Raw genomic sequence first — 25,522 nt, forward strand, 5'->3', positions numbered from 1 at the left:
TAATTTTCTGTACTAAAGTAAAGTGGTCTTGAATGTTTCGTAAGAACCCGTGGGACATATTACTGCTGTGGTTTGGATGTCAGATCTTTAAGAGTTCAGCCTGTCCAGTCCTGCAAGCATTTATGAATGGCTTTAGCACATGTGCTTGAGCATCAGCATTTGTGCAGCTGCTAGGCCAGAAATACAAGGGTAGTAAGGAGTCTGTAGCAGTCTGGTAGATTTAGAAGTGGTTGCAGGAAGATAAATTAATAGCTACTGTAATGATGTTCATCCTGTTCTTTAAGATACTTTCATTTGCAATCTCGTTTCTTACTGACGAGAGCGGAAAGTCATTGCTTGAACTAGTTAGAAAAAGGTGTGTAGAGGAAAAACTGAATTTCTGCAGGTATCTATCAGAAGGATGGATACACTCAAGCCCTATTTTCAGATATTTGTAAGATTCAAATCATGCATAGATATGGGTGGACCTTTTCCTCACTGACTAATTCGAAAGACTCGTAGAAAATGGGGCTGGGAGGGACCCATTATTTGTTATTTCATTTGAACACAGTAAGAAATTACTAGCACTTTTACTTGGACAAAAGATTTAAGTGTACTATCATCTACTGTTGAAACGAAAAACAAAAAAACAAGAAAATTGTACTGGAGCATTGCTATCTGCTGAATGGCTCCAGGTTGAAAATAGCAATCTTAATTTTACTTCAACATTCTCCTTCTTAACGCTTCCCTTAATTACGACCTTACGGTCATACCCTACTAGTCTAGACCATTGCATTTGGTCCCATAAGCACAGCTGGAGCACGTGAGGTGGCTCAAACCATGCCACAGTCTGGCTGATGGCCCTTCCCACCTCACTCTGAGCTCCTGTCCCAGGATGACGTTGGGAGTGATCAGGAAGGGTTTTGTTTCATAGGGGAACGTAGGCTAGATCGCCCAGTCTTTTTCTTCTTTCACAACTTCCACATACTCTAGGAAACAACGGGAGTGGACCTGGTCAAAGCACCCGGCACAGAGCATTGAGAAGTGTCCTCCTCCTGTGGCTTTCCTACAACTAATTTCCACTTTTTATTTCAGCTTTGTGAACATCCTCCTTCCCTACGATGCCAAAACCATTGGGACACGCTTCCGCTGGTGGCAACCTAAACATGATGGCCTGGACCAGAACGACTGGGCTATCGACAATGTGTTGATCTCCGGCTCAGCTGACCAGAGGACAGTGATGCTCGACACCTTCAGCAGCGCTCCCCTGCCGCAGCATGAGCGCTCCCCTGCTGACGCAGGGCCCACTGGGAGGATCGCCTTCGACATGTTCATGGAAGACAAAACTACAGGTAAAAGTTTCACGTGGATCTGAATTAAAGACCAAGAAGTCAGTGCAGCAATTTCCAAATCTTGCTGAGCCTCTGAATCTTTGCCTCACTGTAGCGGATATCACAGGCAATCCCATTGCTATAGGGGTCTTGTCTTTTGTTTTTAGTTCACAAAATGCAAAATGAAAAGATGGAATTTAACTTTTCTCTTTTTACTGCATGAATTGACTTAGAAGATTAATTGCTCTTCAAAGAAAGAAAAAAGGATTAAAAAGAGCCAGGTTATTCTAAGCAGATTTCTTAATCTGAGTATCTGTTTCCTATTTCCTCACTTTTTTCAACATTCTTTAGGGAAGTTAAGTTACATTTTACAACTAAATTTTGTAGAGGATGTATTTCTGGATGTTTACAGCTTAACAGCTAACAGTGCTGGGGTACCCTTTGTGCAGACATGTAGGCAACATCCATTAAAAAGTTCTCCCGTAATGTCCAGTGCAACAGAAGTTTATGTTTTGAGTAAGTCTCAGATCCTTACTTCTTGAACATTAAAAAATAATGCTATAATGCTTATGTAAGAGAGTAGTAAGAGGTGCTTTGAGCAATAAACGTGATAAATGTAATAAATATGTACATGAGAAAGATGAGGTACTGACATTCTCAGGAACAATGCTAAATAATTCTCACGTAGGCTGAAAAATAAAGCCACGAATCACCTTTAGTGGTTAACACTACTCCCTGTTTTCTTTAATTTATATTGTCACTATATACTACTGGCATCGCCATTTATTTTCAAGTGAATGAACACTGGTTATTCCATGATGATTGCTCAATTGAGAGGTTTTGTGATTCTCCTGATGGCGTCATGATCTGCGGGAGCCATGATGGCAGAGAGGTCTACGCAGTCACCCACGACCTGACTCCTACAGAAGGCTGGATTATGCAGTTCAAGGTAAGATCTCTGTCTGCAATGTAATTATTCAAATCCACAGTTTTCTCCAGATCTAAATAGATTTTTCAGGAGGTAGGATGATGTATAGGCCTACGCATGAGCCATTCCCCGCAGGGAAAAGCGTTATTATTAGGCCACCCTCATTTTTCTCACCTACCTCGTGTTGGTCAGCTTTAATACCACAGGCTGTTCTCAGAGGTGACGCACTCTTCTCTTCCAGCACAGCAGTTGTATGGAAATCATGTAACAAGGATATTACACGTGTACAAGGTGCCTATTTTGTTACAGCTGCTTGGTGAGGGAAAAACAGCTCCAAAGTAGTCCACACTACTCCTATGTTGTCATGCATTCACATCAAACCTGCACCCAAACTGCCCTTCATACACCCCTTTACCTAAATTAAAGAAATAACCAGCAATATTTGGAAGTTGTAAGAGCCCTTTGCACAACTCTCCCATAAAGACGTTCTGCCTAACATAACCGAGCTGGGTTGCCTCCTCTGAAATAGTCAAATCTTAGGTTGCATGGAAGGGGAGATTAACGTTATTAGTTATGGGGCACTGGGGTATCAGGCACAAGTGTCAAAACCTGGAAATCCAGAAAGGTGAGCTAACTAGAAGAAAAATAAATATGGTGCCTGTTCTCAATGTTGGGAATATTGATGAGATCTGCAGGTGACTGGTACCATACAAGCACTGATACTGCCATCATTTCAAGCAAAATTCTAACCACCACCACAATTAATTCTAATTTACTTATGCTCTCTTCTTTATTAGGTTTCTGTTGGATGTAAAACCTCAGAAAAACTTGCACAAAATCAGGTCCACGTGCAGTATTCCACTGACTTTGGCGTTAGCTGGAGTTACTTAGTACCTCAGTGTTTACCAGCTGATCCAAAATGTTCTGGTAGTGTTTCGCAGCCATCTGTCTTCTTTCCCACAAAAGGATGGAAAAGAGTAACTTACTCACTACCTGAAAACCTTGTGGGCAAGTAAGTATGAATTCGCTGCTCATTTTGTCTTGGATTCAGTACCTTCTGAAAAACACAACGGGGGATACATCTGCCTATTCATTGTCTTTCGAGGGAAGTGCAGACTAGCAGTGTTCATGTTCATTGCGTGTGCTGCATAATTTTATTTCCTATCAATCAAGATTGGCCATGACTCTTGGTCTGAACAACCGGCAAAGTTATCCTTGCTTCTCTGCAGTCTGCTCCTGTACAACATGTTCTGGCTCTGTTCAGACAGCTGTGGTCAATTAGAGAGTAAATTTATGAGGTTACTGAGTGGGAAAGTTACCCTTACTGTCTGCAGTAGTCCGCACATATGCAAACCATTTGTCTTTTTCTGCAAGATTAAAATCTCTTATATTCTTTGAGTAATCTGCTCAGGAAGTATAACCAAAATTAAAATTCTCTTGCAAGAAGCCAGAATAGCTTTTTCCTGCTTCAGCAGTGTCTGTAGTCCGTCCATATATCATAGGTAGTACATGTGTGAAGAAGAAGATATGGATATGTATAAAATCAATTTCAACAAATACTGCCAGATATTACTAGTGGAAGCTTCGAGGATAGTACAGTCATAAGTGTATTATGTTTCACCCACCTTTTTTCAATTGAGCAAAGTTGTTTTATACATATTTCTGTTTTCCTTCATTCCTTTATATCTAGTCCCGTGAGGTTTCGGTTCTACCAGAAATACTCAGATATGCAGTGGGCCATCGATAATTTCTATCTGGGTCCTGGTTGTCTGGAAAACTGTAGAGGTCATGGAGACTGCCTGAATGAGCAGTGCATCTGTGATCCTGGGTATTCGGGACCAAACTGCTATCTGACCCAAACACTGAAGGTAATTTTACTGCATGTTTTGAAGTGTGAATTTTGCCATGTGCTTGGCTGAGAAGGGGAGAGAGAGAAGGAGATCGATCCCACTGGAAATTTAGCTTTGATTCCTGTCAGCCTGAAGATACTCAAATCCATTTTCAGCCCTTTTATAATTTTTTAACAAAACTGTTACTGCAGTATCCAAGAATGGGTTTGTTCCTTTGCAAATAACACTGCCCGATAAAGCTGTGATAAAGTTCACTGTTCATCCTTAGATCATCATGATCTGAATCACCCTTGCACATATGATTATATTTGATCAAGACCTGTAGAAAGATTGTCTTTATCATGAAAGAGCTTACTGAAGTAGGGAATACAAGAAAATGACATAAAATTACGAAAAATTAATTCACTAGCTGTTATTAGCGTTACCCTATAACAAGTGAGTGAAATCTAGTTAGATATTGCTAATTTAAAAGTTCAAATATTTTAAAAATTTAACATATTTAGAAAAGAATATGTAAGGAACCCCAAATTAGTTTAAGATGCAGTGTTTACCATCGCATTTTTTCTACATTAGATAAGAACAGAATAGGTATGTGGTCCACAGAAACAACAGGTTAAGCAGCATTCTATCTAAAGAGAATATAACTATCTAACTTTTCAGTTATCATGTCATTTGAATGATAATCTTCTGGTTTTCATCCAAGATAATAATTGCATGAACAAATATCATTATGTGTTTGCAATTTTTAATTAGTAATATATTCTTCACATTAAGGACATTTGGGATAAAATCCTAGGAATTTTAGGGGAGTTTTACTACTATCCCCTTAAGGCCAGGATTTCACTCATGGCATTGCTTTTACTGCACACCTAGAGGTAAGTGGAAATCAGAGATATATTCTAGATGGTTTTCACTGCAAATATTTGTGCAGGCAGTTGCATAAATGCATATTCACTATAATAACCCTAAAATTTCACTGCAGTACTGGTTTTGCTGGGGAAAAATATAGAATAGCAATTTCTCCCATACGTACTAGATATGTACTGGAGTGGTGTTAACAAAGTCTTAAATAACCACAGTTATGAATTAGACCCATTCATTTGCACATGCAAATTTTAGCATGCTAGATTACCTCTGAAGTACATTAAAATCTACCCCTAACATATTTTCACATTTAGCCAATTCAGTTCGAGTGGCTAAATGTTCAGCCAAAAGTGATTATGTTCAGTCACTCTGAAAAAAAATTTTTACGGTGTTCATGAGTGCTTCAAACATGTTTAGGTCAGTTCTAGCTGTGGTCATCAGAAAGGCTTAATTAAGATCATAATTACCTGCGCTTTATGTTAAACATCTTACTTACAGACTTTCCTGAAAGAGCGCTTTGACAACGAAGAAATTAAACCAGATTTATGGATGTCCTTAGAAGGTGGGAATACCTGTACTGAGTGTGGGATTCTCGCAGAAGACACAACTCTGTATTTTGGAGGTGCGACTGTGAGGCAGGCTGTCACTCAAGATCTGGACCTGCGGGGGGCAAAGTAGGTCATGTTTCCATGTCGTTTTAATGGGGAACTCTGTTAAACACTGGCGAAGCAGCAGGTGACATAGCTTGTAGCTCAGGGAATTCCTAGGCCACCACAAGGATAGCGTTATCTCAGGTAGACACAGACTTGATTACGATTCTCAAGGCACTGATGCTTTCAGATAGGTCACAGAGAGCAAGGCTTATCCTAGCACAGTGGAAGGGGTCTGCCATGTTGCGGTGAAGCAGCAGGTCCCCTTCCCCAGGAACGTCCTGAAGTCAGCAACACCTGTCCTGCAAAGAGGCGAAATACCGCAGTCTCCTGGGCACCGCTGTCTCCACCCTGGAGGCACCAACTGTGTCTCCCGCTGAGTTCAGAACATAACCTCTGCTGGTTGTCTTCTCTTGGGTGCCTGTACAAGACCCACCCCACTCACATGCTGTAGAAAGGGATGACTTAACTGGAGAGCAATGGAATTATGTCAGTTTAGACAAGCTAAGGACATGACACAGAAGACAACTTCAGCATCATTTCCCTTGGCTGTATGGGTTTAATAAAGCCACACACTCTCACTTCTGTAGTTCAGCAAGAATTCACTGAATCACACAACCTTTCAGGAAGGAAGGGGCCTCAGGGAGTCTCTAGTCCAACCTCATGCTCAAAGCCAGGTCAACACTGAATTCAGGTTGCTCAGGGCTTTGACCCATTGGGTCTTGAAAACATCCAAAGACAGAGATCCCACAGTCTCTTTGGACAGCTTGTTCCACTGTTGAGTTACCCTCACAGTGATTTCCCCCCCACCCTGTTACATCCAGTCGGAACCTTCCTTGTTTCGATGTACGACCACCGTCTCCCAGTCCCAGCCATCTTCTCCAGGCTGAACAAGCCCTGGTCCCTCAGCCTCTCCTCAAAGGGCACGTGCTCCAGCCCCAACCATTTCAGTGGCCTCCATTCACCTTGCCTCACTTTATCAACTTCTTTTATGTCCTTCATGGCTGCAAGGTCACCTAGTTAACTCATGTTTAGCCCCCTTTCCACCAGGACCCCAGGGAACTGTTAGCAAAGCAGCTCCCAGCCAGTCAGTCCCCAGCTGGGACAATTGCAAGGGGTTAGTGTCCTGTCGTCGTCGTCGTCGTCCCCCCAGGGGCAGGACTTTGCTGAATTTCATGAGGTTCCCATGGGAATTACTAGGCAATGTTTTTGGAAACCTTTGTTCTACTTGTACATTGATGTTACTTGCTTAAAAATGCTGGCATTTTGAACATTTTCAGCACATGTCCTAACAGAAAGCAAACGTCTCAATTTGTGCAGATCTTTAACAGATGTAAACTCATATATTTATTTACTCTTAGATTTCTACAGTACTGGGGGAGAATTGGGAGTGAAAACAACATGACAACATGCCACAGACCAACTTGCAGAAAGGAGGGAGTGCTGCTAGACTATTCCATTGATGGAGGCAAGTACATCTTGTAGTTTCAGCTAAGCTACAGCCTTGTTCTGTATTCAAGCACCGTGAATATCTGAGTTGTCAGAGACCCAAAATAATAAGAATTTTTAATTGTAAAGTTATTTTTGTCCTTGTAAAGTTTTTTCCCCATTTGAAATTTCCATCTGTTGCTCAGGAGTTTTCCTTAATTCTCCTGCCTGATTTCAGTAATCAGCAGCTTCCAGCCAATTTGATTCCTTTATACGATTACAAGATTACTCTTGCAGTGTGTAACAGTTGCCAACTACGCTTATAAGTTAAGATTTGTCTATCAGAAGACCATAGCTATTGTTTTTTATTTCCTATTATCTTCCTTTAATCTTTTAGACAATTCTGCCATACACTTTTTTTTTATTACTAAACCTGCATCTTTTCATTCTAGGGATATCCTGGACTTTGCTTCATGAGATGGATTACCAAAAATACATCTCAGTCAGGCATGACTACATCCTCCTCCCTGAACACGCTCTGACCAATACAACCCGCTTGCGCTGGTGGCAACCTTTTACCATCAGCAACGGGATCGTGGTTTCAGGCCCCGACCGGGCGCAGTGGGCGCTGGATAACATCCTGATCGGAGGAGCAGAGATCAACCCCAGCCAGCTGGTAGATACGTTTGACGACGGTAAGACAGGCTGTGACAGCTAATCTGTTGTCTGGCATGATCTTATCTAAGATAAGACCTGTGAGCTTGCAAGCACACTTTTTCTTTTAACTCAGCAAATTTTTCATTTTGTGGACTAATGCTCTTTATATACTATTCTTCCATGCTACTAATAGGGGTGTGTATATATACACATGTATTCAGATATGTATGTATGTGTGTGTATGTATATGTATATACCTATCAGAAAGACAAGAATTTTTATTTCAGTCCAGCTCATTTCATTTGAATTCCTGTGTAGGAAAGTTTCATTTAATCATATTTTTAAAAAATACTATTATTTAAACATTTTAATTACCTCTCTGGAGCTGATGTTTTTATTATGTCTTTTAGTAGCTTACTTATTATGTGTTGTGACAGATAGCATAAATGTAGTGTTTGTATCACTAAAGTACTGTATCTAGTGATTCTGTGGATTCATTACTAAGCCTTGATGTTTACCAAGATAATACAGTAATAGTATCTAACTCATCTTAATAGAAGGCACTTCTCATGAAGAAAACTGGAGTTTTTACCCTAATGCAGTCAGGACTGCAGGGTTCTGTGGAAATCCATCGTTCCATCTCTACTGGCCAAATAAGAAAAAGGACAAAACACACAACATCCTGTCCTCCAGGGAGCTCATTATACAGCCAGGATACATGATGCAGTTTAAAGTAAGAAATGTTCTCTCTCTCCAAAGTAAAGTATGCAATGAAAAATCATCTAATGTGTTGCCAGAAACTCTTCTTCTTCCAACTAGGATGCCCAATTGGATGAATAATTAATAATGACTTTTTGTTAGAATTTAAAGGAAATTCTGAAGTGTTCGGAATGGGAACCAGGAAGGTTGCATGAATGTTAAATGTCAAATTAGTCTGACTGGTTTTATGCTTTCGAGGTTACTAAGAGGGATTGGAAGTCTAATCCCTTTCTCATGAAATTACTGGATCATCAGATACAGTAGGAATTATTTTCTAAGGTGAGAATACATGGCATGCAGAATATGCCATTTCCCCATAACTAATGAATAAGCAGAAAAGGCAAGGTAGAGGCACGCTGGAGAAGAGTGGCATCTTGAAAATGCAAAAGTGCTCAGGTAGCATGGCAAACTGTCTAAATAGTCATAGAAACATTTCTGAATATTCTATTTTGTTTTAAGGTAGAATTCTGCATGGGCCAGAGGCAACATGTAGTTGTTGTCCAGAAATGTTCTAGGCCCTTTCCCAAGTACCATGTCTTAAAAGCCAGGAACTAATATGAAAGCAATGTTATCAAAATGGTCATCTATTTTCTTGTTATGTTTTTTTTTTCTTGCTCTTCTGTTTGACAAGACAGCTCCAGAATTTTCCATTTTCCACTAATCAATATTTTCACCTTTTCTCAACATCACTGCCTATTTATATTGACTGTCTAGTATACCCTCTCAAAGCCCTGCTTCCCCCACTCACACAGCATGCCATCTTTGATGAAATTATATAAAAGAGGAGTCTGACATGCTTTTTACTACTGAATGCCAAGACCCCCCCAAGCTGCTTATTTTACCCAGCCTATCTTCTTTTTCCTCTATTTTAAGGGCAAAAATTATGATAACCTTCAGCATTTAATAGTTTGTATTACTAAGCTCTCATTGCAAAGGTTTTTTTTCTTCACCAGTCAAGCAAAGATTTTATTTCTAAACTAAGAACTCAGCTCTAGTGCATGGCTGCCATTTGGTTTTGAAGCTCTTAAATTTTAGCTTTCTGTTATCTGTTCAGTACTGTACACTGGGTACTGTAATCTTTCCACTCTAACATGACAGAAATATGCTTATTGCTTGAAATACTCAGAAGAAATACTCAGAAGAATTCTGTTCTTAAATTGGATTGAAGTTTATATCCACATTTTTATCATTACAAATTATAAATTTCATAGGTAATTAACACATAGTCACGTACTTCACTTTCTGAAATTCGAAGGAGCTACCACATCTTTGTGTTTCAGAAACAATGTTTGTTTAGCTATTTAATTTGAACTTTAGGCACTTAGTGTTAGGATTCTGTTTGAAAATAACAGTAGCAATGAAGTAAAATTCATTAAGTAAAAGCAGTATCTGAAGTACTGCGTCTTTTGCTTTCCATCCACTTCTGATGGATTTTGTCCAAGATCTAAGTTGGCACCCTGTAAAGAAAAAAAGGAGAGCAAGACTTCATTATATATCACATTAAATGTCTACCTGACCTGTTATAGCAGCCAATTTTATTTGTGCTATAGATCGTGGTGGGCTGTGAGGCAACTTCTTGTGGGGACCTCCACTCTGTGATGCTGGAGTATACAAAGGATGCCAGGTAAATGAGAGCAGAATACATAGACCTAAAAAAAAAAAATAATGTACAATATTAAAAACCTAGAGAGCTTTTATTTATTAAAGCAATTACTTTGATATTCATCTTGTAACAGGATCTGAACAAAGCCCATTTGAAAGCACTGGGATTTGTCCACATAACTCCCATAAATTCTCTTTATAATTTATCCCAGATGTCGACAGATTCATGGCATTGAGCTTGCAGTTACAGTCATGAGCACGGTCCTTGTAAAATGTGCTCGCAGAAAACCACATTCACAGGAAACTGTTGTCTTAGTTTGATACAGGACTATATATTTAGGACCAAGCTGTAATGAAGTGGAGGTTACTTCCGATTTGGTCTTTAACTAGCAAACAATTAATAACTGTCTCCTGTGGTGCAGTGTAGTAGTGCATTATAATTTGTAAAAGTGAAGGTATATTCTGTGCTCAAATGACTGTGGGTGAACATGGAGCAAATTCTGTTGGACTCTTTTCTGAATACTGTAAGAGAGAGACTAAGGAGCAGACTCCTAAATAAATCTTTCAGTCATGCCAGCCCAGAGGAGCTGCTGTGCGTACCACCACCAAGGGATTCACAGCACTCAGACCTGGTGCTGGAAAGTCCTCCCTGGCTGCACTGGCGTTTCAGCCTCTTACCTCTTGTCTATCTTATTTGTCCCTGGAGATATTTAAAAGATGGGTAGATATGGTGCTTAGGGACATGGTTTAGTGGTGGACTTGGCAGTGTTAGGTTAACGGTTGGACTCGATGATCTTAAGGGTCTTTTCCGACCTAAATGATTCTATGATTCTGTCTGTGGCTACAGAGAGCATGGAAACTATTGCTGACAATCTCTTGGGTTTGTTCAGTAAGACAGGCAATGTCATGCCCCTTAGAAATTACCTGTTTCCCTTTCATTATTCTTTCAGTTGTTCTAAAACATTTTTTTTTGTTTCCTACAGGACAGACTCATGGCAGCTCGTCCAGACACACTGTCTTCCTTCCTCATCTAATAGCATTGGCTGCTCCCCATTTCAGTTCCACGAAGCTACCATCTATAACTCTGTCAACAGCTCCATGTGGAGAAGAATAACTATCCAGCTGCCTGATCATGTCTCATCCAGGTAGGTTACTGAAAGGTCAGCTCACTGTGGGCCTATAAAATGTCAGCTGTCTTGCTGGCACTGTTCGCTTGGAACAACTGGTGAATTAAAAATGCTTCTTTATTGCTGCATTTAGATCTGATAGATAATTAATGTTTTTCAGGAAGCTTTTTGTTAATAAAAGTGGCTATTGCCAATGACGTAGCAGCCACCCATTCAGGGTGGGTCTTTCCAGTTGTCGAAGTCACAACCCCTTCATACCACATTTTTCGTTAACATCTGCTGCTGTCATATTTGAACATCACTGTACGGACGTGTTTAATTGCTAGATGTCGTAATACGGTGTTCGGATTTTGATATTTGCAGTGCAACTCAGTTCAGGTGGATTCAGAAGGGGGAAGAACTAGAGAAGCAAAGCTGGGCAATTGACCACGTGTACATCGGGGAAGCGTGCCCCAAGCTCTGCAGTGGTCATGGATATTGCACGACTGGAGCCATTTGCATTTGTGATGAAGGATACCAAGGTTTCATTTCTTCAATTTCTTTCTTATACATCCGCTGCAGTCTAATCTAGCTCAAGATTAAACAAAAAGATAAAGACAGAGTGATGTAACATGTCTAAATTCATCACTGGAATGCTTGAGTAACAGCTTATAAATTAATAATTTGACACAGCTGCAAATAACAGCTCTTCCCTCCCTTTACTCTTTCTGGATTGAATCAGTAGCCTCTGCTGTCCGGCACTGTGTGTAAAGCCCATTCAGCCTTCAGTGAAGGCAGAACATGGCTACCTGCTTACCCAGAAATGGCCTCCACCCCTGTACTCCTTCCAAGGGTGCACCCGCTCCCAGGGGATGTGTACGTGGGATCCCAATGTTGGTGACTGGCCCCGGTAAGGGACTCAGTTCTGTGCCCCATCAGGACAAAGTGCACTGCTCTAATCCTGCAATGCAGCTAAGCACATGCCTAATGGTACCTGAGTGCCCTCATCAAATTAGAAGTGCTTTGTGGGAGTGGAGCCAGTGTTTAATGTCTTCCAGGACAGAGTCTCATAACTTTGTAAGCTCAGATCCTTTCCCTGTTTTAGATGCATTTCCCTTCAACCGGCAATTTGAGGTTTCTCGTATTGGCATCAATGCAAAACAGCAGAAACTGTATTGCAGTTCTTGAAGTTATATTGCTGTAAAAAATAAGACTCGCAGCCTCAATTTTCTAAAAATGAATGCTGTACAGTAATGTGCACGTTATTAATGGATCTGCTGAAATATATTCAGCCTGTAGTCACACCGTATATTGGGCCACAACCTTTAATGGAATTACAATGAACTGTAACTCAATTTTCTCAATTCTTTTGATTTTTATGTGTTTTATAACTTCACTCTGTCATTTCTAGGTGATGACTGCTCTGTTTTTAGCCATGACCTCCCCAGTTATATTAAAGATAATTTTGAATCTGAAAGAGTCACTGAAATAAACTGGGAAACCATTCAGGGGGGAGTGATAGGGAATGGATGTGGACAGCTGGCACCCTACGCCCACGGAGATTCGCTGTATTTTAATGGATGTCAAATACGACAAGCTGTGACTAAGCCTCTGGATCTCACCCGAGCAAGGTAATACTTTGAGCCTAAAATGCTCTTTTAGCAGCTCATGCAAAAGGAAACTCTTCATATGTACGTGCAGTCATTTGGGCCAGTATTGATGAGGATGGACTGACCTGGCTCTGCCATGCAGTCAGATGTGGCTGGCAGATAAACATTAGGGTTGGCAAAATGCTTCGTGACTTCCATTTGGGAGATGGAGAGTGAGGAGGAAGCGATGTCAGATGAAAAGGTCAGATGTTTTCGTCATGCCCAACAGAGCACTGTCTAGTAAGCCAGCACTGACAACGAAGCCGTTGGCAAGGACTGGACACCAGACTGTCTGGACCAGTGCCTGATCTGATAAGACAAATCCCATGTTTATATGTGCCTCCATGATGGTCATGACTAAAGATGCTATTAGTAATTACGGACTCATTTTCCCATTTCAGTTGTCAAATAGAATTATATTCACCTGGCAATGAACAGGAACATCTTTTTCATCTGTTGAGCCTCTTTGGCCATGGAAAAACAAATGCAACCAGCCTGTGCTGGCTCTTAACAGAGTGACAGCTTTCTGGACTCTTTTGTATTTAGTTGTCTAAAGCAAGATTAGAAACAGGATGAATTGGCAAATGGGCCAGATATAAATCAGGCTCTTCCTTTCTTATTTGAACACCCAGGTAGAATATGATAAATCTTTCATGCACATTATTATATTCAACCTTTATTTTCCCTTTTTTAGCTTTTCATACACTCATTTGCATGTTTATATTGTTTATGTTTCTCAGTTTTGTGCAGATACATTGTAAAATTGGATCTATTGTGTCCAACTATATGGCAATATGTTATACATAGTAAACTATTTACTTCGAAAGGGGAGCTGCGTTTTAGAGATGTGAGAGCAGTTTATTTTGCATGTTAAAAGTAATGATTCTTGAGGATGCTTGAAGTTTTAATAAGGTAACTGCAATAAACCTGGAAATGCTATTGTTCCTGTTTGAATACTTTTTGCATATTGAAAATACCTTTTCTCTCTGTGTTTTACAGCAAAATCATGTTTGTTTTGCAAATTGGAAGTATTTCACAAACAGACAGTTGCAATACCAATCTCAGTGATCCTAACACTGTAGACAAGGCAGTGCTCCTCCAATACAGTGTAAATAATGGAATTACATGGCAAGTAATTGCACAGCATCAGCCAAAGGACTTTATACAAGCCCAAAGAGTGTCTTATAATGTTCCCCTGTGAGTACTCAGTCACATTTCATTACCTCTAAGTTCACAAGATATATTTCTGCTAAGAAATAATCTATCTCTGCATCACTGTGCAAGAAAAAAGGTTGATGAGAGGGTAAACAAAGAGAACTTAAGGGAAAGGCTGATTAAGAAATTCCAGCCTAGCATTTATCAATATACTTGAAAGAAAAACAGAATATTTGTTTTAAAGATTTAAGGGGAAAAAAAATTCCTCCTTATCTGTGTGTATTTTTCACCATTAAATATTTCGCGTGTACGGTGTGTTGATGTTCAGGGATGTAGAAATAACGCTTTGACTTTGCTCTCAGTTCCTATTGGGGGTAGATAGGGATGTGCATACCACCGATAGTCTGGAGCTCTCACAGGCTCTTGCATTTGTGGTGACAGGGAGGCACGAATGAAAGGAGTCTTACTGCGCTGGTGGCAGCCCCGTCACAACGGAACAGGTCATGATCAGTGGGCTTTGGACCACGTAGAAGTCGTCCTGTGAGTATCAGCTTCACCTCATCCCACCCCATCTCAGAAAGCACTGAAATTCCTCCAGCATGGCACGAGTGTTAAGCTCAGTAAGAAACGTTGTGGCCCAGGGAAACCTTTGAGAACCAGTCTTTGCTAATGCTCTGTCCTGACTGCAACCGTCAGTGGTTAAGACGGCCACGAAATAAGTGGCACAGCAGGGGTATGTGTTGTGCATTGTGGAAAAACGCAGGAGGGAAAGCGGGGCTTTATCACCACCGAGTATTGGTGTGGTCCTCTAATGCAGCAATGCCTGCGAAATATATTGTGCTGGGACATAAGAAAGGATATTTCTGTTCAACGCTGTGCTGCCATGTAAGGCTGATTTATATCCTTTCGAAGATACAAAAGACTGCTGTATTGCTCTTTGCACAAAGTAATGTTATTGTGCCTCTGAAAAAATTGCATTAGCAACTAATGCCTTATTCATTTCCTTTTTTTAGTAAGAAGGATACTGTTCAGAAACAGGGTTCACTATATCAGGTTCCTATGGTCCGAGCTCTATATTCATCCCCTTGTCAAGATTTTACCAAGTATCTGCACCCTCCTGATTCTCCCATTCTTGAGATGGGTTTCGCTGGCAGCTAACCCGTTTTTCCTGTGTTACGTCACGAAGAGATGACCTGCTTTTTCTCTAACAATTTAGTTCCAGTAGAAGTGAAATGCTAGTGGCTTCACGGGCGGGACCACTCATCGCTGACAGTGGTTGGCAGAGAGAGGCGTGCCTGCTCCATAGATAGGTTCAAACATTCCTTTTATTGAACAATTTAAAAACCAGCAATGAAGAAATTAGGCTTGGATAACCTCCAGACTGTGTAATTATAACAATGAGGTTTCTGAATTAGCAGAGACACTGCAAGCAATGTTTTGTAATGGTAGCAAAGTGAATTATCTGATTGCTAGTTAGCCCTATTGTTCTTTCCACTGAGAAGCACCAGCTTGCATGGCACTCATATCAACCCCAAACCAAATTGGTCCCAACACTGAGGAACTGTACACGCTCTGCTGCTTTTACACACCTTGCTGGGCTCTGCTTCCATAACATTAAGCTTAAAGCTTGAAGGAACAGAGGGACGGATGTGATTCCTGGCTTAGTTAATCAATGGCTATACAATGCTGCATCAGGAAAGATATGAGAGAGAGTATGAACCTGCAGGATGTTCACAGTGTTTAGGAAACCATGGAAAAGGGAACTGGTGGTTCTGAAATATTCCCATGTCTTTCTGCCTTGCAATTAAAAAAAAGAAAAAATCAGATGGGAAAAAAAATAGAGCATACTACTATTCGTCAATCTAAGCATTGAATTAGGGAGTATGAGTAGAAGTAGGACAGATCTTTTAAAAGTGGTTTTTAGACTGAATTCTGGAGAACCTCCTTGACAATAAGATCTGCCAGGTTTTAGACTAGACACACAAGTTGAGTGGTGACAAGTCAGTCATATGAGAGATGTTATATTAGAATGGAGACAGCAATAGAAATGCTATAGCAAGTAATCACACCTTGCCTAGAGAAGGAACCAGATGGGCAGACAGTGCCTTCTCCCTTCTCTTCTATTTTTCCTATTACAGAGCTTTAAGGCTCTTCTGAATATTGACCAAAATATCAGGCTAGAGACGGAGAGTTCCCATCCTGTTCAGGTGACACCTGGTACAACCCACAGAGGAAGCCAGAGCAAACCAGACAGACTTCTCCCTTACCAAGTACCGTGAAATGCAGTGCCATGGCAGCACACTTCCCAAAGGCCAGATGTGGAGTTCCAGCCCCTGCTAACTACAACACGTGAGACATGCTGCTCTCAGGAAAGGCAGAATTACATGCTGTGGCGCATCTGGTTCATGTGCCAGCATGTGCCCAGACCTGACAGGTGGCTCCGACCCCTCTGTTTTGCTTAAGTTCTGTCTGCACGTTGTAATTCATCAAAATATTTTGTAGGTCTCTTAAATTTTATTTGCAAGTAACCCACAAAGGGTTCAATAAAGCCTTTGGAAGGCTTTCTGAAGGGAAGCACACTGTTCCTTGTCAATAGATGCTCCTACCTGGATTTTCCTTTAGCTCTGCTGTTTCACTCTGCCACCTCACACTGGTCCCTTTGCCCCCCAGCACTTCAGTTTCTTCACCTGTAAAATGACGAAGATGGTCACCTCCACAGAGTGCTTCCAGGCATACAGAAGGGAGACTGGATCAGTGTCTGTTAGCACTAACCCTGGATGATCCTGCACACACCAGGGCTACCAGGATTCATACCACGAATACCAGGGATAGACTTAGCTTTAATTCTTAGTATTCCTTCATTTTCCAATGAAGGGCACAGAAACCCTGCCTGCCCCTGGGGAGAGCAAGCCACGTTGCCCAAGCAGCTCTCCAGCGAGAGGCGAGGAGGCAGTGCCCCTCGGGTGCTCTGCCCCACCATCGAGACTGCCAGAGGAGAGCTCTGTGGGCGATAGCCACCCCAGGGCTCTCTGGCATGGCTGCAGAGAGGCATGGCCTGAACTAAAACCATTCACCAGAGTGCTGTCATTACCTCTTCCCCTTAATTCTATAGGGAGTCCCTGGAGAGTCAGTAGGCTTCTGCCTGGCTTATTCATCCCAAAGCTGGGATACCTTAGGAAACATCTGTGCCTCCCAAATGGGAAATAATTCCTGCTGGCACTCTGACCTTCTCTCAGAAAGCCACGAACATCCCTGGCTACAAGACCTGCTGATGGTCCATGTCTAACACCATCTGTACTTGGTCCTCTTAATGACCCTGCGCTCCCATCACCCACTTGAACGAGACTGCATACACCTCCACGGGTACCATCAAAATTAAGTTTTAAAAGTCCTAGATTTTCATCTTTGTTTGTGATCTGTGTACCCACGTTGCCGCAGCAGGCAAGCCTCTAGCCTGTGAGGTGTTAGAGCAAGAAGCCGACCTGTACTACGAGGTGTGGTTTGGGACGTACAGAAATTCCTGGCTTTCCACACACCTCGTCTTGTGTTTCCTCCACTACCCTGTGGGCTGACAAAGGGACCTGATTTTCCCAAATGCCCTAGGTGTTGGCTTGGCTGCCTGCACCCCCAGGTGCACACCTAGGTGCTGTGCCAGCTTTTCCTCAGCCCATGGGCAAGTGAGCCATGCTCTCCTCGAGCAGACTAAGGGCTGGTGTAAGAGGGCAAGCAGGGAAAGCACCTGCCTGCACGGAGAGCTGGTCTGTAGGGAAGTAGCACAACCAAGGACTTTCTTCATTTTATTTCCCATCCAACATGGGGGATGTCCCTGCTCCTCCTTACAGTGCGCGCCCCAGGGACAAATCTGTGAATACCTGCTTTCATGGCTCAACTCTTCTCAGCAATCCAAAGATTTGAAATTAATTCTGTCACAGGCCCAGCTGCCAAGTCATAGCACAGATACCACTTACAGCTGGTGCACAGCCAGGGTCGTGACACTCCATTCAGTCTAATTGATTTCTGAGTCAAGAGCCATCATCCTCTGACCAGCAAACACATTTTCAGGATGCAATTTCTTTGTTTCCTTTTTGCTCCCAAGATAGTTTGCTGGGGGAGAAAATTAACCTGCAGATTATATGTGCATGCAAAATACCTGATGGTGATAAGAAAGGCCAAAGGCGGGTGGGTTTATATATTACTAGGATCATTCCACTTCTGAATGAATTATTTGAATCACTCATTAAAAAGCAGTATCGTTAAGGCTGTGATGCAGCTGCAAATCGTGCTCAAATTGAGCACCTCTTTCAAACAGGTGAAATGCAATATCTACTTTGAATATGTTATACATTAAATTGGTCTTGCCAACTAACCACTTGCCAACTTATTTTAACAACGGTTGACATCTGTCCTGTAGTGGGGAGAGGATATTATTATCAAGTTGTCTAGTTCCTTTTAAAGCTAGTGCCGATTATTCCTCATTAGTGCAGCATTTTTCCTCTCCATTCATAAAGAAAGCTTTGGGCACAACTCTCACATGTTCCATGTGGCTCTTCTTAGGATGAAAATGTATTTTACCCCAGACTTAAGAAAGAGTGCTGTTCAGTGCCCCTGTACTTCTGCCCTAAGAAGACCCCATGTCCAACCCAGCATTTCATTTGCACATTGTTTTTTCTCGAAGCACAGCTCTCGGCCTGTCTGCTGCACAGACACCACACACTTTTTTGCATGTGCGTTTGGAACTGCCATTTCTTTGTGTATAGGGCAGGCCCTTGCTGACCTCTTATAAACTCGATTCTGGTCAAAGGTATTGAGAAATAAAGGGCAATGATAAGCTGAACGCTAAGGGTCTGATGTTGCTTTCCTTGTACCCCAAAACTCATGATGTCATCCAAGGGAATTTGAGTTGTGCAAGGATTGCAAGAAATGTTATCCCCACCTACTATTTTATGGTTAACTGTCGGATAACAGAATGAATCCCTCCATAGCCATCACTCCATGCTCTTCATTGTCAAGATATTCTCACGTTTTTGGCACAAATGATTTAGTGAGAACTTATGTTGCATTTGGTGCAAAGAATGTTTATCCTTATTTTGCAACATTAAAATACCAATTATATATTGTAGCTCTAACAAAGAGTGCTCATGTGGAAAAGCATTTTCATCTGCTTCATTTTTTTAGTAAAAAGCAATGATTTGAAAAATGCACTTAAATTCAAGTATCAACATATTTATACTAAAGACCAGAAATAGTTCAAACATTAATTATCTAAATATTCACAACATTTATGCCAAATTTAATATGATGAAGTTTGTGCTTTTATGACATTTTTATTATGTTTCTAAAAAGTGCATGCTGAATTTTATAGAAAATAAAAATATAAACATTGATTTTAAATATCAGGAAATAATTTGTTCAATTTTTATTTTCAAAAGAGATGAAAAGTCCTATATTGCCTCTAAACCTCATCAGGGTTTTATGACTAATCACAGTGCTGCATGCATTGAAAGGCATTTTCTAACTTGTGTTGTATTTCATTGTTTGCTGTCATTGGTTTTACACTAGAATAAGGTAAGTACTTTCCCTGAATCAATATCAAATGTATCTTGCTGTTACAGCTACAGTTCTTGCACAGTTTTGTCAATGATGGGTTGGTGGAAAATCATTTGTACTCTCTGTACTACTGCTACGTAGCTCTTGAGGGCCCTGATCCCACAGCTCTTCCCCAGGGAGCACTGGGGGAAGTTAAACTTAGCAGAAAGTGCTCAGCAGCTCAGCCCGTATCACAGTGGGAATTCCACTGAGGCTGCGGTGAGAGGGGCTTCTCCTGCTGCTGCGGTGCAATGAGACCTGCCAATGGAGGGCACCCAGCGCATTGCATGGGCAACCTCTCAGCTCCAAGGGGGAATTCCCATTTTCTTCTGTAATTAATGACCACAGAGCTGAAGCCACAGCCAAGTAGTGTATGTGAGTGAATCTGCATGGTGGCATAGCTACGAGTGCGCCTTAGACGCACAGCAAGTGTCTCCCAGGTAGTTCTTCTGTTTCTTCTAACTCTGCTGCTTTGTGCCGTCGCAGTTAATAGATACCACTAACCAACAGTTACTGAGCGCTGGGGTCAAATCTTGACCTCACTGGAGCCAAAGACCGTTTGTCATTGAGATGAGCCATCAGGACTTCAGTCAGAGCACATCACTTTTCTCATTATAGTACTTGCCTAACAAAGCATTTGTAATTCAGCCTCAAAATTTACCCCAGGCCTAGTCCTGAGAGGCATGCCATTGCTGTTTTCTAAGATTTTGTTTATGTTTCATTTTGTTATCCAAATATTTTTGTTCCTATTTCGTTCCTATTGTGCCCTGTCAATTAAAATTAAAAATACAGAAATAATGAATGACATTAGTATATACTGGGGGGTTTTACGGCATATTTTTCATTCCATTTGGCTATGTTCTATTTTCATAAATTTTAAATTGCAGACTTGTGGTTCAAACTGTGCTTTAGGAAACATGAAATAGCCAGAGTGCTCTATTAAAGACTAAAAACCCAGACCGACTCCTCATAAATTGCTTTATTGTAAGTATTAATTGAACATGCCCTAGACAGAATTTTGTTCTTTGGTATTGGCTGTGTATTGTTTTCATGTAACTAGTATAATTCCAGTGGCTTCACTGGAAGCTTATTTAGGGTTTCCTATGTAAATTGGAGCAGTATTATCCTTTATTTATTTTTTAATAATGCAGTCAAACTGTTGAACGGATTATGCAGTAGTTGCTCCTATTAAACGCTTTTTTGCTGTTTGCTCCATCAGCAATACGTAGCTAACTATTTTGGATCTGTACCTTTCTGATTCACTGATGGTTCAGTGAATGCACAGAAAAGGCAGAAGGCTCGGCAGGCGCTGACAGTCCGTTACACACTTGCAAAGCAGCCTCCAAGTTACCACTGATATCCAAACAAAAGTGCCCTCCACACTCTCCATTATGGAAGGAGGGGTCTATTCCTAATATAGCTTGATGCTGGCTGGCACATTTTGGGTGCGCCAAACAAAAAAACAACAGCAAAAGTATGGTAAAGCCTTTTATCAGTCTGTAAAAATACAAATTAAATTTGTTATTAATAGTACTGAAAGCATTCTTAAATCTACAAATGCAAGAAATGTGTAAGTACTCCTGCAAACTATATTATATAATTCTTATTGTGATCTTATAAAGCACTATTGATCTCTATTATACAGTGCTTGCCTCCTATCAATATATAAAATTAATTCACAAAAATAAATATAGACCCATTCTCATCTTGCGGATACCAGACTATACATACTATACAATATGACACGATACTATAATAAACCTATTGACCTATAGCAAGAGTTAAAATCATGCCATTTTCTATAGCAGGCATGAAGTTTTTATTTATGAAGGCTTTTTTTGGCATCCAAAAGGTAGCTGGAAAGCCCATCTCGGACATCAGTGAGAACAAGTTTGAACCATGTCAGTGCAAGTAAAAAAAACCAAGCATTTAGTTCTTAGGAATTTAGATTTCTCATTTTTCACACACTGCACTGCTCTGGTATTCAGTGTAAGATAGGGAATATATGTTTTCTTTGTTTGTAATATCTTGATCATCTTATAAAATAACAAAACAGAATGATATACATAAAAAATAAGTAAATCTCTTGTAAGTTATTAGGTAACCCCTTCTTTCTTCCTTTTTTCAATTCTTTCTTTTCCTTTCTTTTTTTTTTCCCCCTCCTCTGTTCATTGTTTTAAACATCATCATCAACTTTAAGGCCAGATAGAAAATGGTTGGGCATTTGAAGTGAAATACAGGCCAGGTATACCTGGCAGTGTCCAAAACAGGTCCTGAAAATCTCTGCTGAGCTGTTGCTGAATGTGAGCAGACCAAAGGCAGGAGGGAGACAGGGGAACATGACGGCCCCCGGTCCAAGAACTGCAGCTCAGCATGTGCCCTGGCTGCCCAAGTCACGCCCAAGCTGAGGATCTCACAGCCAAGCTCAGTCCTAAATTTAACCAGGTCCAGAAACAGCAGTTGTTTCAGCCAAACACATTGACAGGCTCCATTTGGTCCCACGTGCCTAGAATGAGATCACTTGGAGTTGGGTAGTGCTTTCTCCCAGGCCCCTGTCTCCTGTGTTTTGGCTGCAGAGCAGCCTTCTCCCAGCAGAGAGGTGCTCCATCCTCATTTGATGGTTAGGGTGCTCTCCTGAGAGGTGGGATGTCGCCTTGAAGGCCCTGTGTCTAAGGAACCACCCACTTCCCAGGCAATGGGAATTCAAGGGAAGGCAAGATTAAGAGCTCCTTCAAGCCTCATGACCAACGGCAGCCACTTTCAGGAGCGGGTTCGGGGTCATGATTTCCCTCCTGCCTTCCTCAGTGAGGCACTCGGCATTGCCATGAGGGTGATGTTCCACAGAGATGAGTACGGGACCAGGATAAAGACTGAATAAATGCTTCTTTGCACTTGAGCTACCAAGTGGCATTAAAACTATATAGGCTCACCGCTGTCACTCTCTCACACAAAACTCTTACAAATCAGCACAGACCTTTTCCCTTGAAGAAATCAGGACAAGTCAACCTCAAATACCAACCCCTCCCCTAGCTGCCAAATGCTCTAGAGCGCTGCCTTACTGTGAGAGCACCAAACGTTGTGCCGAGTCTAGATCTGTTTGCATTCGTTGTCACCAGGAGCTGGATTTTGTTTCATTCTTGTATGTACATTCCAGTGGCAAAAAAGCGGTGTCATTTTTCTGTAAAATTGGCTGAAGAAATTTGCGAAGCCTTGGAAAACTAGGTGGGAAGCAAGTTGGAATTGCTTAGGGGTTTACATCCTAGATTTTGACACAACTGCTTTTATTCAATTTAGTCAGTCACGTTCTAGATCAGCTCTTGAAAAGGGTGTAATTTTGTTATACAGATTTTTTTTAGATGAAGTTACCATACTACAGCAAAAGCTATCTTTGCCTCTGGAGGATCATACGTATTTTGCAAAGCATGCAATTATTTCTTTTTCCTAAGGGCCACATTCACTAAAAATAAGCTTATGCACTAGAGAGGAAAGTATGACTGATTACAGTATGAGTATTTACCTTTTACTCACAGAGAAAACTCACAAGTGAAAACCTGCCTTGCACCCACAAATGGGAGATTTGTTGACTGTAATGTCTACTGCAGGCCTTTACTTCACAGATCACCTTTAAAATCTGATGGACTTCTTGGTTTGGAGGCTCCTGGTAACATTGAGTCCTTTGGAACAGAGACACTTAGGCTAGGCATCCTTCTCCCACTTCAAGACGAAGCTAGAAAACATAGGGTCCTAAGTGGCCCCGGAGGATTAGGAGAGGGAGTCAAAAATTAGCCTGAGACTGCACAGATTCACTGCAACTTTGCAGCTCCTTTCCCCTGAAAACCAAAAGAAAATTTGGCCACACAGTCACCAGCGGTTCCTCCTGGGTGAAGCTCTGTGCCTGTTGGAGTTGTCCTCAGGGTCTGCATGGTTAACACTGTGCTCCACTCTCTCAAAGAAACTGCGTCCTCTGACTGCATCTGTGGGAGTATCTCGTGTGCCATTTTTCCGTGTGGAGAAAGGGGCTCTCGGGCGGCTCTAAAATCTAGAGTCTGGCTGCAGTATGCAATACTATTTTTATTTTTAAAAGTAGTTCTCTGATCGAAAGGTCTTTCCCATACCCTGGGACTCTACGGTGCAGCGTGCCAGAGTGACTGCTTCTCGTAGCCACATCTCAGCTGCTCTGTACCGCTGGCCAGGTGCTCTACAAGTAGTGGGTCTAAGAGGAGACATTCTGTATCAGAACTACAGAATACGCGAACCTTTTCATTCTCATGTGATTCTGAATGCAGTTTGGCTGTAGATTTACATAGGCCTGTATTTGTGTGTATGTACCGGGGGTATGGGTATGTATGTAAAGGGGCCAAGAAAAGGCACAGCCAGACGAAGCTCTGTGGCTCTTCTGCCGTGCCCTGCCACAGCAGAGGCAGTAGGATGTAGAGGCTCTGTGGTGCTGCACGTTCTGTTCAGTTCTGTGCCGTGAGTAGACTCACAAGGATGCACCACAGATGTTACAGCTCCATTTCCAAAGGTGCTGAAATTTGGAAACTAAAGGTGGGATTCAGCCCTTAGGACTTAGATGGGTTTCAGGTACCAAAGTCCCAGGCAGCCATCTTGTCCACCGCTGCCCTCTCAGGGTTCTTTCTTCCCTCAACCAGAAAAGTAGAAACCTACGTTAGGTGGGATGTGCCTTGTCCTTCAGGTTGGTCTTCCCAACAAGTGTCACTTCTTTAATTAGGCTGCAGTCAGGCTGCCTCTTGCCTCGTCTCCTCCCAGATGTGATGATGCTTATTTCCTAGATCTTCCTTTAATTTTGGATGGGGGTGTATAGGGGAGGGAAATGTTAAGTCTGCATAAAGGTGTTGCACTTCGCTTCCTATATAGTAAAATTAGAAGGTAATGAAGTGGAGTAAAGCTTTTCCTCTGTTCTCAAGACAAAGCAGTTAATGATCTAAGACAGAAGGACAACTAGAGTATAAAACCACTGTAGAGAAACGCCCTGTACTGAGAGGGTATGAAGTGCATATAGCTTTAGTGAATCTGGTCCTAGGCAGCACAAGTTTTCATTAGCCGAAATCTCTTAACATTTCCCTAAAATAATGACGCGTAAATAAAAGCAAAGTGGGACAGATTCTCAATTGCCTTGTACCTTGCTGTTGTACAAAGGGTGCAATACACACCAGTTTACATAGGGCTAAAAGGTCACGCAAGGAAAAAGAAGAATCTGTCCCACTAGCTCACTGCTCCAAGAGCATTTAAACTACATATAAAGAACTGACACTCTTCTCTTCCTCCCCCCGCCCTTTGATTTTCACAGCACTCGCAAACAAAATTACATGATGAATTTTTCACGGCAACATGGGCTCAGGCATTTCTACAACAGAAGACGAAGGTCACTTAGACGATATCCATGAAGAAACGAGAAATTTATTTTTTTTCCTCCCAACATGTGATGTGTTGCTTTCCATTCTTTAAATCTAGCACTGCGTCTGGTATCAGGACTTTTCTGCAACTGGCTTGATGAATAACTGGAAGCCTTTCTCAAGACAGAGTGTACACCACTTTTTCGCACTGTGAACTAATGAGAAGTGACTTATTTTCTCATAGGTAAATGTTTTAATGTTGATGTGTCTGTGAAAATTGTGATCTGTTGTAATATCAGTTACAGTGGCAGTATTGGAAGTAAGCAACTAATTCTGTTTAACAGGAAAAAAAGTTTAAGCACAAAGACTTTTCAGATTTTTATGTTTAAAAATACCTACATACTAAGTACAGAATTTAACATTCTTGTCACATAGGTATTTAAGTGCACTGTATTTCAGCTCTGTGTCATTTTATATGATTAAGTTATCATTGTTTGTCCTCTTTGTATTCTCTTCTACAACATGACACATTGGCACTGTATTTACTTGTTTTGTTGTTGTAATATTTTTGCTGCTGATTTTTGGGCTATTTACCTTCTGACAACATGTATTAAAAAAAAA

At 41.4% G+C, this 25,522-nt stretch overlaps 1 protein-coding gene across 1 annotated transcript in view; it reads left to right on the forward strand.

Annotated features, from left to right (window-relative positions):
- The window catches only part of RELN (reelin), a gene marked incomplete at its 5' end in the record, with an annotated part of 297,323 nt that extends 272,342 nt beyond the window's left edge, over window positions 1–24,981 (forward strand). Inside the window, 15 exons of the mRNA XM_082311058.1 lie at window positions 1,075–1,331; window positions 2,105–2,259; window positions 3,036–3,250; window positions 3,929–4,106; window positions 5,451–5,626; window positions 6,964–7,070; window positions 7,483–7,725; window positions 8,245–8,420; window positions 9,997–10,070; window positions 11,032–11,193; window positions 11,539–11,696; window positions 12,566–12,785; window positions 13,803–14,000; window positions 14,400–14,498; window positions 24,856–24,981. Of these exons, the coding sequence (XP_082167184.1) occupies window positions 1,075–1,331; window positions 2,105–2,259; window positions 3,036–3,250; window positions 3,929–4,106; window positions 5,451–5,626; window positions 6,964–7,070; window positions 7,483–7,725; window positions 8,245–8,420; window positions 9,997–10,070; window positions 11,032–11,193; window positions 11,539–11,696; window positions 12,566–12,785; window positions 13,803–14,000; window positions 14,400–14,498; window positions 24,856–24,952 (2,515 nt within the window). The 3' untranslated portion in view covers window positions 24,953–24,981. The remainder of the gene's footprint in view (window positions 1–1,074; window positions 1,332–2,104; window positions 2,260–3,035; window positions 3,251–3,928; window positions 4,107–5,450; window positions 5,627–6,963; window positions 7,071–7,482; window positions 7,726–8,244; window positions 8,421–9,996; window positions 10,071–11,031; window positions 11,194–11,538; window positions 11,697–12,565; window positions 12,786–13,802; window positions 14,001–14,399; window positions 14,499–24,855) is intronic.
- Window positions 24,982–25,522: the final 541 nt, after the last annotated feature.

Source organism: Platalea leucorodia (assembly GCF_965183815.1).
Source record: "Platalea leucorodia genome assembly, chromosome: 4".
Taxonomy (NCBI): Eukaryota; Metazoa; Chordata; class Aves; order Pelecaniformes; family Threskiornithidae; genus Platalea; species Platalea leucorodia.